This window comes from Hemicordylus capensis, chromosome 5 (assembly GCF_027244095.1).
Source record: "Hemicordylus capensis ecotype Gifberg chromosome 5, rHemCap1.1.pri, whole genome shotgun sequence".
In the NCBI taxonomy this organism is placed as follows: domain Eukaryota; kingdom Metazoa; phylum Chordata; class Lepidosauria; order Squamata; family Cordylidae; genus Hemicordylus; species Hemicordylus capensis.
This window is the reverse complement of record NC_069661.1, coordinates 143,462,201-143,476,102: the sequence shown is the minus strand read 5'-3', so window position 1 is coordinate 143,476,102 and position 13,902 is coordinate 143,462,201. Positions and strand designations below refer to the sequence as shown.

The 13,902-nt window shown below is 43.9% G+C and overlaps 1 protein-coding gene across 2 annotated transcripts in view; it reads left to right on the top strand.

Moving 5' to 3' along the window:
• The window catches only part of DHTKD1 (dehydrogenase E1 and transketolase domain containing 1), a 41,448-nt gene extending 37,714 nt beyond the window's left edge, over window positions 1-3,734 (top strand). For both annotated transcript variants that reach the window (XM_053253427.1, XM_053253428.1), the window contains exons 16-17: window positions 1,849-1,934; window positions 3,135-3,734. In XM_053253427.1, coding sequence (XP_053109402.1) covers window positions 1,849-1,934; window positions 3,135-3,236 — 188 coding nt within the window. In that variant the 3' untranslated portion in view covers window positions 3,237-3,734. The remainder of the gene's footprint in view (window positions 1-1,848; window positions 1,935-3,134) is intronic.
• The last annotated feature ends 10,168 nt before the right edge of the window (window positions 3,735-13,902 follow it).

The following is a 13,902-nucleotide window of genomic DNA, read 5'->3' as shown; positions in this document are numbered from 1 at the left end:
ACTTTGCTGTAGTTCTTTACACACCTTTAGCACAGAGGCTTTCAAATTTAGTACTATCAAACTTATAGGGTTTTTTAAATTTCTCAACTGTGGTCCGTTGATCACTCTTGGTCCTTGTTAAACTTCTAGATGGTCCTTGAGATCAGAATGGAAGTAACAGTAGAAAATGCAAAAGAGCAGGAGGCTTTTAAAGTGTCTGTCTATATTGAAGAGGCAACAATTCTCTGAAGGAGGACCTCCCATCTTTCTGAGATGGGCTGTGCAATCAGTGTAAATACACACTGGCCTTTAGACATTGAGACTGTCACTCTTTTTCTCTAGAAATGTACAGGGTTTTGGACAGGAAAAAAAGGTAAGGGGATGTCTTGAGACCTGCAAAATAGCATTCCTTTGGAGCTGACCTTATGGATATATGTGAGATATTTCCTGAGAACCACCTTGTCGTAATGAAAGGTGAAACTATCTTTATGAAAACACGAGTGCTGTTTCTGAAACTATCTGGACTGAGGATACAGGCATTAGGAACATAGTCACATGAGAGAGTTCCTTTAACGGAATCTTGGCCATGAGTTTGAAAAGAGGCCCTAACCTAGAAGAGAGGCCCTAACATCCTCCACACAGGAAATATGTGAACTGTGGGAAAATTGATTTGATAGGCCTCTAAGGAATCCCTTAAAGTGAGCATTGCATGAACACAGTCAAGTACACTCACCAGGACAGATTCTTGTATTTTAAGACTATTAGTATTAAGGCTTTTCTCTAGACTGCAAGAATGTCAGAATGTCATTTAGGAACTTGAGCATGAGGAAGCACCTCCAAAATGCAGCAAAATTATAGGACGATCCTCCCCACTGCATCCAGCACCAAGCTGGAGAGGAGGACTGGGGCTTTTTCTGTGGTATGCACCAGAAATGCAGTGGTAGTAGTATTACCAGTGTTCTTCCCAACTACAGAGAGGGCTGTGGTACAGCTGCATTGTACTTAGGTACTTTCAGCATCTCTGAAGCACAATATAAATTTTAAATTATTGTAATGTTTTAACCTTTTTATTTTGTTTTGTTTGTATTGTTTTGTTGTAAACCGCCCAGAGACACAAGTTTGGGGTGGTATATAAATATGTCAAATAAATTTACTGTGGGAATGCTCTCCTGCTCTATAGTTAAAATTGGAAGGAAGTCTACGGCTTATCATGTTCACCAGAGGGTGATGAAACATTCTTGCTACGATGAGTGGAATTGTGGACCCCTGCACCCAAACAATGACCACTAGGTTTCACCGGACATGTAGAGAGTTGGCAGATAATGCATGTTAGTCCTTGCCTGATGGTTTTTGCTCTGCCAAATAGTTCCCTATTCAGGTGGGATACCCAAGCACAGTGTACCTACATGATGGTCCATAAAAGAACAAGCAAACCAGAATAATGGGCCTCAGGTCAACCACTAACCTACATTAATTACTGCTAATCTTAAATTCTCCGTAGTACTATCTGGTCACAGTTGAATTGGTCAGTTGAATCTCCTTCTCCGCCCCCAATGGCCTCTCTGTCTATTGGCAGAAAACCAGGACTGTCAGCTCTGACTAGCAGAGATCCTTCCCAGCACCACTGAGACCCTCTTAAGATGATACGCACAAAATTGACCTCTGTGTGGAAACCATTTCAGATTGATCCACATGAAGGCAGTTGTCATGGGAATAATTTAATGCTACCACTATTCAGCTGTTCAAGTGTGTTTGTTCCTGGCTTTTGATAACAGAAGATATGGAGCAGAGAAGCAGAAGAGCCTGTGTAGAGGTTCAGAATGGAATTCATGGAATAAGCTGACATGAGACCTCTGATTTCTTCTGTAGCATTTATCTGGAGTCAAGAGGAACCACAGAACATGGGGCCCTGGGCATTTGTGTCACCAAGGTTTGAAAAGCAACTCGCCTGTAAGGTAAAATTCTGGTACTCCTTGAAATTCGGCGGCAAATAGTTGAGCATATATGCATAAAAACAGTTTTTGCCATACTTGCTATTGTAATGGGTTAGTACTGATTTGCTCGTTTTATTACAACATAGAGATTGTTCTCACGAGGAGTCCTACCCAGGTAGGGCAGCACTAGCATGGGTAGGGCTGGCCATGAGAACCGCTGGGATTGGGACTGATCCTGGTGCTCCTCCACCAGGTAACCTGGGTTTTCTACCCAGGCTAAAAGTGAGGTAGAAGGACGCACACGTGCCCTTCTATCTCACTGCCCAGTTTTGTGGATACTTGGGCTGCTGGTTGCCTGGGCATCCATAGAGCCAGGTGGAAGGAGCACCCCGCAGTGCAGAACTCCAATGAACTGTGCTCCTCATGCAGTGCATTGTGGGATACCAGAGGATTTTCTCCTCCAGATCTCAGCCCTGCCACTCGCCACTATGCGGTTCATGTGGGCACGATTGGCAGAACAAGGAAGAGCCGTTGGTCATCTGAGAGGAGGCAGGTATGAGCCTGCCTCCCAACTGCACCTACCCTATCCCTACTAGTTTGGTTGTGTGAAAGACCTTGTAATCTAGCAGTTCCAAGGACTTGGATTCTATAACATATATTGGGGTCCACCCCTTTAAAATACATAAGACTGTCCTTAAAAAAGAGCCCTGATTCTGAAAGGGGTGGTAATATGTCAATGGTCTGTTGCACATGCTATGCAGCGCAATCCTGCACATTTAGTCAGAAGACCCTCTGAAGTCAGTGGAGCTTACTCCAAATAAGTGTGCATAAGATTGCAGCCGTTTACTACATACTGCTACTAGGCATGTGGCAGGCTGGAAGGGCTCAGCAAGTCTGATGGTGTCTTAATATCTTGGCCCCTTATGTGTATGCTTGAAGCCAAGGCAAACCCCCAATTATAGAAAGTAAAGAAATCTGTGAGTCCTGTGCTATATAGTATATCTTGAGCACTTTCCTGAGGGCTTGAGTATCACTGGTTGTAGAATAATGCTGAAGGCTACAATCATGTGCACAGCTGGGCTCTTTAAATACATTGACTTCAGTGGGATTTAAGCAGTATGCAAGATGGCAGCCTAAATGAATAGCGTAGTAATCTTAATCCTGCTCAAATGAGGATCATTTTTGTAATGCTAATCTTCTTCTCTTCTAACTGAATTGCAGCTTCATCTCATAAGTAGACCACCGTTACCGGCACCAGCAGTGGGCACTGGAACATTACATCAAAAACAACAGGAGGACCTTCTCATCAAAACCTTTGCTTGAGACTTACCTGCCTTGTATTCTTTAGATGTTGACATGAGGCCTTTTGTTCTAGCAAGCAAATAAGAATACTATGAGCCTGAACTTGTTTGTGAGGTGTACTGCTTAACCCTGCAGGGCACAAGCCAGCCACAGTTGAATGTTTTTAAAGTCCTGTTAATCTCACATGCTTAAATCTCTCCTGTTAAAGTTAATGGGATTGAAAAGCACTTAATTTTGGCTGGATCATGATCATTGAGATTTCCTCACCTGTGAATGTGATTGGTAATGGCATTTTTAAATTTTAAAAAAATCTTTACAAAGGGCATGCAGTTCCTTAAATCTAAGATTGCACCAAAGCTATAACAACTTTCCATTTTTGTACATGTTGCATTGATGGCAAAACTCTGAAAGAAAAACCAAAAATACCCAATAAAACTTCTGAACTGGGAAGATTAAGTTTTTCCATTTATATTTAAGAAACATGTTTGGGAGAGAATAAAAGCTCACTTTCATTCATAATTTGTTGTATAACTGTTTTCCTTTCACACTGAACTTTGGATTTATGTTTAAATTTGGTCAGAAGTTTTAAACCATGATAGACTACTACACTTGTGGCTCTAAAAACAAGGCTGTTTCTTTTTTTAATGGACTGTACCTCTTCAGACTCCAGGTGGGGGAATCACTTGGTTGAATGTGTCCTCATGAAAAACATTTCCTGCATATACAAAATCAGTATACCAAGGAAAAAGCTAAACTAGAGCTCCATAATATCTATAATTCTGTGTTGGGAATTTTTAAAATATGGAATAGCGATTGATCATTCAGTTCTCCACTTGCTGTCAGATACAGTACAAGCTAGGAATGGTTTTACCACCTCGTCTGCTATTTTGTGATCTAGATTCAAGAGTTAAGGCCTTTTAACTTTTTAGTTAAAAAGTTAACTTTTCACTTTTAACTAAGGCCTCCTCCAATGGAACTTGTTGGAAGAGGTCTTATGAGGAAGAACTGCAGTGCTGTTGTGCAGATATAATCTTGTCAGATTAGTGGGTTCCCCCCCTCTTTTTAGCAGTTCTTCAGTCTGTCTTGAAATGTTTCCATCGCATTCTCTATATCTGCAGTCCAGGCCTTTCATAGGTTGTGAAGTTCTTTTCCCAACTCTGTTCATGTGCCAGCAGTGACAAAAAAAATGTCATTCCAAAGGCTCTGGGCGGTGCACAACAGGTAAAATACTACAACAAACAGTATTTTAAAACAAATATTTAAAACAATATAAAAACAAATCTAAAACAGTTTAGAGCCATTTAAAACCAATTAAAAGTACTCAAAAACAATTTTTAAAACTTGGAAGGCCAAGCCAAACAAGTAAATCTTTAGGGCTCTCCTTGAAGGCCAACAATGAGCATTACATAGGCCAGGAGTTCAGAGTCGCTACCAGACGCGCTGGTGGTAAATAGATATGGACTGCTCCGAATGAACTCAACATGCGATAGGGATCATTCAGAAGAGGGTGCTCTCTAAGGTAACCTGGACCTAAGCCATTTAGGGCTTTAAAGGTAATAACCAGCACTTTGTATTTTGCCTGGAAACATATTGGTAGCCAATGCAACTGTTTGAGAACAGGCATAAGATGGTCTCTTAGGGTTAGCCCAGAGACCAGTCTTGCTGCTGCATTTTGAACTAACAGAAGTTTCTGAATTACATACAAAGGCAGCCCCACATAGCTGGCTATTGCATTGCAATAGCCAAGCCTGGAACTTACCAGCTGATGCACCACTGTTTTGAGAGTGTTCTTTTCAAGGAATGGATGCAGCTGGCGAATCAGCCGAAACTGATGGAAAGCGCTCCAGGCCATAGGCTCCACCTGGAATACCAGGGTAAGGCCTGGATCCAAAAGCACTCTCAAGCTGCGTACCTGTTCCTTCTGGGGGAGTGTAACCCCATCCAGCACAGGAAGATCTAACTCATCCCTCAAATTCTGATTGCCCACAATAAGCACCTCCATCTTGCTTGGATTCAGCTTCAATTTGTTGTCCCTCATCCAACCTATTACTGCCTGTAGGCAGGCATTTAGGGAATAAATGCCATTTCATGATGATGATAAGGAGAAATAGTTTTGGGTGTCATCAGTGTACTGGTAACACCCTGCACCAAATCTCCTGATGACCTCACCCAGCAGTTTCAAGTAGATGTTAAAAAGCATTGGTGACGTAATGGGGCACTGAGGGACTCCATATAATAGCTCCCATTTCAAAGAGCAACCATCACCAAGCTCTACCTCTAGAATCTGCCTGAGAGATAGGAATGGAACCACTACAAAGTAGTGCCTCCTATCCCCAAATTCCCCAGGAAATCCAAAAGGTTACATGGTTGATGGTATTGGATGCCATTGAGAGATCCAGAAGAACCAACAGAGTCACACTCCCTTTGTCGATTCCCTGATAAAGATCATCCATCTGGCCGAACAAGGCCAATCAACCCCATAGCCTGATCTAAAGCCAGTTTGAAATGGGTCTAGATAATTGGTTTCCTTCAAAACTGCCTGGAGCTGGTTAGCCACCACTCTGTCACCTTGCCAATTCGGGGAGATTGGAGAATGGCCTATAACTATTCATCACTGAGGGATCTAGGGAAGGCTTCTTAAGAAGTGGTCTAATCATTGCCTCCTTCAAACAAGAAGGCATCCTAACCTTCCTCAGCGAAGAGTTAATGATATTAACTAGGGGAACACTTTCCCTGCTAGATAGAAGCATCCAAGTTGGGCAGGGATCCAGAGAGCAAGTGGTAGGACTCACTGCCCCAAGCAGCTTGTCCACATTCTCAGGCATCACAAATTGAAACTGATCCAATCTAATACTGCAAGTGGGATTGCTGGACACTACCTTAATAGACTGCAAGAACAGTGGAGTCCAAGTCAGCCCGAATACAAGTGATTTTGCCTGCAAAGAACCCATTAAAGGCATTACAGAAGAACATAGTCTCCGGGGACTGGTTCAGTGGAAGGAGCCTGAATCAAACTCTGATTCTGGGACAACTCTGCTGAATGCGAACCTGCAGAAGCAATGTGCGCAGACCAAAAAAATATTTTATTTTTTTTGCTGCACACACTGCTTCCACATGAACTTTCAAATGAGATTTATGTTGTGTCCTATCAAACCCAAGCCGAGTTCTCCTCCACTTGCATTCCAGTTACCTCCCTTGCTGCTTCAGACCCCATAACTCCTCTGTATACCAAAAGGCCAGTTTTAAAGCAGGTCAGAAGGGACTCTTAGGAGTGATCCTGTCTACTTCCCTGGTGAGTTCCCTAGTCCAGGTTCCAACCAGGGCATCGATAGTATCATTGGCAACACCAACACTGAAACCCTCCAAGGCCATTTGGAATCCTACTGCGTGCAGCAGCCTTCTCTGACGGACCATTTTAATAGGTCCACCACCCCTGCAGGGCTGGGTCGTGGCTGTGAAACCAAACTTAACCAGGTGGTGGTCTGTCCATGACAATGTGGAAACCACAAGATCCCCCACCCATGGAACACCCCCCTGATCTGAACAAAAGACCAAATTGAGTTTGTGACCGGCAACATGAGTTGGTCCTGAAATTAATTGGGATAGGCCCATAGTTGTCATGGCTGCTATGAACTCCTGAGCTGCACCGGACAAGTCAGCCTCAAACTGGATATTGAAGTCCCCAAGCACTAAAAGTCTGTGTGACTCCAACACCTACTCTAAGACCAACTCCGTCAGCTCAGGAAGTCAGTTGGGCAGTGGGGTGGATGGTACACCAACAGAATCCCCAATCTATCCCTAGAACCCAGCCGCAAAAATACACACTCAATATAAGTGAACTGTCACACAGGGGCCCTGGTAAGGGAAAAGGCATTCTTATGGACCACAGCCACTCCATTTCCCACACCGCCCATTTCCCCAAGCCTGCTCCACAGCAGAGTAGCCTGGTGGGAGAAACCGGGCCCAAACTGGGCCACTAGGCTCCCCATCCAGGTCTCAGTTATACAAGCCGGGTCAGCTCTCTCATCCATGATCTCATCCATGGTCTTATTCTGAACCAACCTGGCATTGCAGAGGAGCATGGCCAGGTTCTGTGGGTAATTGGAACTGCTCCCCGAAGCCTAAGAACTGATAGCGCAACCAGAAGTGAAAACAGTTACTAAATTACTAGTTTCCCTTCCCCTGTAATGGCCAGCTGCTCTGCCAACACCAGTTCTTCTATTCCCCACCACAACCAGAGGAGAGCTGGTCTTGTGGTAGCAAGCATGACTTGTCCCCATAGCTAAGCAGGGTCTGCCCTGGTTGCATATGAATGGGAGACTTGATGTGTGAGCACTGCAAGATATTCTCCTCGGGATGAAGCCACTTTGGGAAGAGCAGAAGGTTTCAAGTTCCCTCCCTGGCTTCTCCAAGATAGGGCTGAGAGAGATTCCTGCCTGCAACCTTGGAGAAGCCGCTGCCAGTCTGTGAAGACAATACTGAGCTAGATAGACCAATGGTCTTATTCAGTATATGGCAGCTTCCTATGTTCCTAACAGTAATAGCTGCACCTCCCACATCACCCTGCCCCAGAGAGCCCAAACACATGATGACAAAAGGCCGGGGACAATCCACTAAAAGGACGATTAACAAACTTAAGCCCAGATCTCCAATCCCACCTTAATATAACCTCCCCCCAGACCTCAGTCCCACAGATGGCCCAGCACCAAAGGCCACCGCCCTTTGGCAGCTGGCTTCAGCTGTGCCACCAGTGCGCCTTCTGTCCTTATAAGCACCCAAAACTCAGTCACCCCTCTCACAGGTGGCTCCAAGCTAGGGCAGATGGCAATTAGTGCTCATGGGTGGAGTTGTCAGGCACTCAAAAAAGGAACAAATGAAGCAAAACAGCAGAACAATAGCTAGGTAGAGTCGGTCTTCCAGTTATCCAGGCTGGGCTAGAGAAGATGATTAGGTACCTATATTTTTTTCTGCACTTGTAGTGGGGTGGATTTAGATTGGGGGAAATGGTGTCATGGTCACAGGACCACTGCTCCAATCACAATCCCCCTCCCCCATGATTGTTTTAAAGGTGGTGCGGGGGAGTTAGAAGACTGAGTTACAGATCTCCTGTATTATTCATAGTTTAGACCCAAGTTCCAAAGGCTCTGGAGTATGGCAATTGCCAAACTGATTTCTGGTTTTGCTAGGTTGTTGCTTTCTAAGGGGATGATGAAGAGTTGGCAGGGTAATATGTTCAGCTGCATTAAAAAGGAAATGTTTGGGTCACCTGGAGGCTTTACAGACAGAGCTTTTATATCAAATCTACTTTGGATTGGTGTGTGCCAGTCCACATATGAGCTGGATTTACTCCGAAGTCCCTGTGGGCTATCTGGGACCAGGACAGACAGGTCTCTGTTTTCTCTGAATGAAGGCTGCGCATTCTGGCTTAGCCCAAAGTATGTCCAGCTTTTAAAAGTCCTCTAGTTTCAGAGGCTTTTGGTGGGGGGACGGGCTTTCTGTTATGAACCACAATTTCTTTGTTATGTGTGGGGTGGTCATGCCAGTAAATCGACATTTTTCAACTCAATGAATGGGAGTTTGGCAGCTGTTTTGGGTATGGTCTGCTCTAAGTGATTTCCAATTGCAAGCACTGGGGTGGGTGAGTGTTGTTGCAGATTGGTGATACTCTGTTGAGTATCTGTTTCTGAGTTAAACACAAGCACAAACTGCAAAATGTGTGTCTTCCTGTTTTACGTAGGCTTTAGATATGCAGAATGGATGTAACCAGAGCCCTTTTTTGTCTGAGCTGATTCCATTAGGGGTGTTTGTGTTGTGGGGGGGAACATGAGGTGATGAAGGCAGTCACAAAGGCAAGAGTGAAGCGTCCTGCTGTTTGATCCAGCTGGGGCAACTCATCATGCCGTCCTTCTGCTCTTAGCTGTCAAACTTAAACAAAAACAAAAACCACTCTCTTGCTTCTTCCTATATGGTGTGATTTGTGATTGGTTGGAGGAAAAACCTGTAGGTGGGAATGCACAGGAAAAAAATCTGCCAGGGAGTGCGGTGAGGAGCCAACAGCTATGTGAACTGTCAATTTAATCCCCCAAATTAAACATCTTGCAAATCTGCTGTGAAGCAGATTCGCTTTTCAGGTACCTTTTCAGGTAGCATGAAGGCATGTGTGAATAATTCCCTGGAGACTTGAATGTGTTTTGTTTTGTTTTTACTGCAATGGAGGAAAAGATTTTTTTTTTTTTAAGTTGCTGGTTTTGCATGCAGCCCACTAAGCAGAAAATTCACTCTACTTCGCATTACTGTTTAAGCTATACAAAGCCAAAGGAGACTCTGATGTGTTCTGCAGCCAGAGGTGCACTTAGGTAATTTTGGAGCCTGGAACTAAAGGCCTTTGGAGCCCCCACTCCCCCCCACGGTTGCTAGTTAAGTATCTCTCTCTCTCTCTCTCTCTCTCTCTCACACACACACACACACACACACACACACACACACACACACACACAGACACACACACACACACACACACACCTACCATGACACATGCAGTATTTTTAACATGTGGGTTCTTGTGGGCACAAACAACAACTGAACTCACAAGAATGTAAGAATATAAAACAGGCATATTTATGCAAATATGCTTTAGCAGAAAGATTTCAACACTGAACAGATTCCCATCCCACATATTTATTTCCCCACTTCCCTCGCTGCCTCTAAAACAGTGGTCACCCTTGGCCATCTGGCACAGGTGACAGTCACGCTCAGCTGCCCAGTGCAACCACACCACCCAGGACAGACTAAAGAGGTTTTGGGGACCCGCAGGGTGTGTGGAGGCCCTGGACTTCAGCCCGAAAGTCCAGGGGTAAGAGTGCCTCTGTCTGCAGCTGGTCTGATAACATGCCATGGGAAAGGCAGGGACAGTTGCAATACTTCTGCATATTTTTGTACCTGAAGCACAACCAAGTCAAAAGGACGATCCTTTTTTCCTCCTTCCTCTCCCAGCAGTTTGCTTTCCCCAAATGACACTCCAAAGTGAAGAATAAAAATAAGAACACAGCACCTCCCCTTTTAGTTGGTCTCCTAATGCTGTTGCTTCACATTAAACTTGCCCTGAATGGTAGAAGATAGCACCCAGTATTACTACTATTATGTATATATTACTTTTCAACAAAAAATTTCAAAATGGTTTACACAGAAAAAAACTATAATAAATATTCATTACCCACAAGACACAATCTTAGAGATCATCCGACACAGGGTTGCTGAGGCAAAAATTATGTTCATCAACACATAAAGTTGCCTTATACTGAGTCAGGCCATTGGACTATCTAGACCAGTATGGTCTACTGTGACTGGTAGCAGCTCTCCATGGTCTCAGGCAGAGAGAGAGAGAGAGACCCTCCCCAGTTCTTCTGCTTGGAATTTTAAAGAAAGAAGCCAGACATTGAGTGAGGGCAGGTGGAGAGGCTTCTGCATGCAAAGTGTGTTTTTCATCACTGAGCAACAACCCCTCTTAAATAGCCACCGGTTTTTGTTGTGTGACAGCCAGATAAGCATTTTTATTTCTTATCATATAAGAACTGCAGTTTGTCCAAAATAATATCTAAGCCCCTAACATACTGTCTGGAGATATATATGGCTATGGTCCGTGGCAAATGGTGCATGGCAAGCCCCACCCACACAGTTCTTTACCAGTCAGAGGTAACCATATGCAGATAGGGAAGAGGAGCCTGTGATGGGTAAGGTCAGTTAGAATGCAGATGTTACTGGTGGGAAGATTGTAGAGGAGAGGAGAATCTATATATATAAAAGGATAGTGGGCAAAGGTCTGCAAAGAGGGGTTGTGAGGGAGGAAAGAGCCCTTTCAGGAGAAGGAGGCTGCCACTGTACAAATTAGATGAGGAAACAAGATGAACAACATCTGAACTCAGGGAGGAAGAGGGAGAGAGAGAAAGAAAAAAAGAAGGGAGGGGAAGAAGGACAGAGGGGAAGGACAAGTAGAGGAGAGAGAAAAAGAAGGAAGGGGAAGAGAGAAAGAAGGAAAGTTGAAGGACGGGTTTGGGCCTGTCAGTAGCCTGAGGGGAACGAGTGGACATGGCGACTGTGGTGGCAGCGAGGAAGGGCCCAATTAACCGTCACTGCTGCTTGGAGCTACAGAGGCCATTGGCGGAGGGAGGGAGGCAGGCAAGGGATGGACCCGAGCCTGTCAACATCCTGAGGGGAACAAGCAGCTATGGTGGCAGAGGCAGTGAGGAAGGACCTGGTCAACTGCTGCCGCTACTCTTGCTGGGAGGAGCAGGAGTGGGGCTTGAGTGAGGGTGGGGAGGTCTCTGGGGTCAGGGGGTTGCAGCTTGGCCAGTCGGCACTGGCAATGCTGCAGCCATGACCAAGAGGGGTGAGGGGGATGGAGCAATGGGATGGAGGAGCAAGAGTACAGCTCAGGTGAGGGTGGAGAGAACTCTGAGGTGAGGAGTCTGTGGGGGGGTGGTGAGGGGAGCAATCAAGTACTAGTGTGCAGATGCTCTGTACGGGTTAAGCTGGTGCATCATATTTGGGATGCTACATCAATACTGTAATGTTGCTGTGCTACAGATGCTCTGGACAATTTGGGCGATGGTCACTTTATATAACTGTATTGCTATATCAGATAGAAGAAACATATTCTATTTAAAATAAGGATGTTATCTGGCAAACAAAGACAGCTCACAGCCATGGCTACAATACATTTCTAGTCACATTCTGCAGAAGAAGAAGAAACTGAAATGAAATCTGTGTCTAGCTTGACAGAATGCCAGATAAGCAAGTGGAATGGAATGACACCATGGCTGAATTGCTGGCAAGACAAGGCAAGGTGTAAATGTATCTTGCTCACTACCATAATTTTTGTTTGTATGAACTAATCTGTCAGAGGTATTATTCAGAAGGTTTTTAAGACCTTATCCATCAGAGGTATTCAGAAGGATGTTAAGATTATAGATGGCCTTCAAGTCCTTCCCATAATCTTCAGTTCTATTAATACAGAAGTGTTGGGAATCCTCATCCCTTTTATTCCTTCATTCTGCTTTATATGTGACTGGAAGAACCCATAATTAAAGGCTGATTTGGCCCTCAGTGGGAACACTTCTGCATCCTGGGGTGGGATCCATTTCTGTCTCCAATTATGCTCCTGTTGAAACCACTCTGAAGTGGCTTAAGGATCAGTGCTATGCTATTCATCTACATGGTGCCTCAAATTCAATACTATTTCATAGACAGAGCTTGACTAAACTCAAAGATAAAATTGAGTCATACTTTAACAAATAATGATGCCTTGCCTCCATTGGCTATTGCTTCAAATGCCATGAAGGCAGCAATGAGTGGGCAGTATATTAGCTAGTTTAGTGATTAAGAAAATGAATGCAGAAACCCAACATTCACTGTGTGAAGAAAAAGCCCAGTTAGGAAAAAATTCATAACAGAATGTTAATTCAGCAAGCAAAAAACATGGATTGCTAGACACAGCCAAAATACAGAGCACATTGGTGTGTCTGCGGCAAAAATTCTGAGTCTGGCAACAGAAACTAAAATTATTAACAAAGCAAGTACATAAGAAGCTTCTCTGTGGTAAAATGGACTATATTGATGCTAGGTGGGAGGTACATGACTCATAAGTAATAAACATTCTGACTTCAGAATCATCTGATGTCTCTGGGATTAATAATATCTTAAACAGAGCAGGTTTGTGGTCATTTGATCCTGTCCACTAATACCTTCTCTATCCAAATATTATAGTAGAAGAAATAAAGAATATGTTTTGGAAATTAACAAATCACAACAGATTCACAAGTGGATGCCATATGTGCTGATGTATTGATCTTATATATCTATCTCTTAAGTGATATTTTAGTAGGGCACAACATTCCTGCCATGTGGCATTTGTCAAGAATCATTGTTGTGCATAAGCCTCGCTGGGACACTGAACTGGAGGCTTGACGTCCAATTGTGTTACTTAAACAAGATGGCAAGTTCTTGACAATTCTGGCAGCCAGGATGAATTAAATTATTTATTCTTACATCCAGGTTGCCAAAGTAGGCTTCATACCTGGCCAACAGTTCATTCAATTTGGTTCATGTGGCTCAGAAAATGAGAAACTCACTTGTCATTCTATTCCTGGATGCTAATAAATAATAATTTTAAAAGCTTTCAATCACTTTGAATGACACTTCTTTATTCAGCTGCTGAGTAAAATAAAAGTAGGTGGTAAATTTCTCGACACAATCCAACAACTTTACAGGAAATCCCTAGCAGTAATTAGGACTGATACTCAGGACTCCAAGGTAATTAGGTTGCATAGAAGGAAGAAGCAGGCATGCTCCTTCTCCTTCATCCTTTCTCTGTCTGGAACTGTTGGTGAATCTGATTTGGTCTAATTCGGTCCTTAATGGTATAGGGCAGAATCCAGGCTATGTTCGTCATTGCTAAGTCCCATTGAAATTAATGGGACTTTAAAAATGGTCATGACTAACTTGCCTCATTGATTTCAATAGTGGTAAGTCATTACCAATATGGGTGCTGCCTACTGAATGTAATGGCTGACATCATTTGATCATTGTATCTGCTGATGATATTGCTGTTTCTTCCTGACCCACTGTCAGGATCCACCCAGACTGACCTAGAAAACCTCTGAGGATAAGGAAGAGAAGAGCACCCCTACCA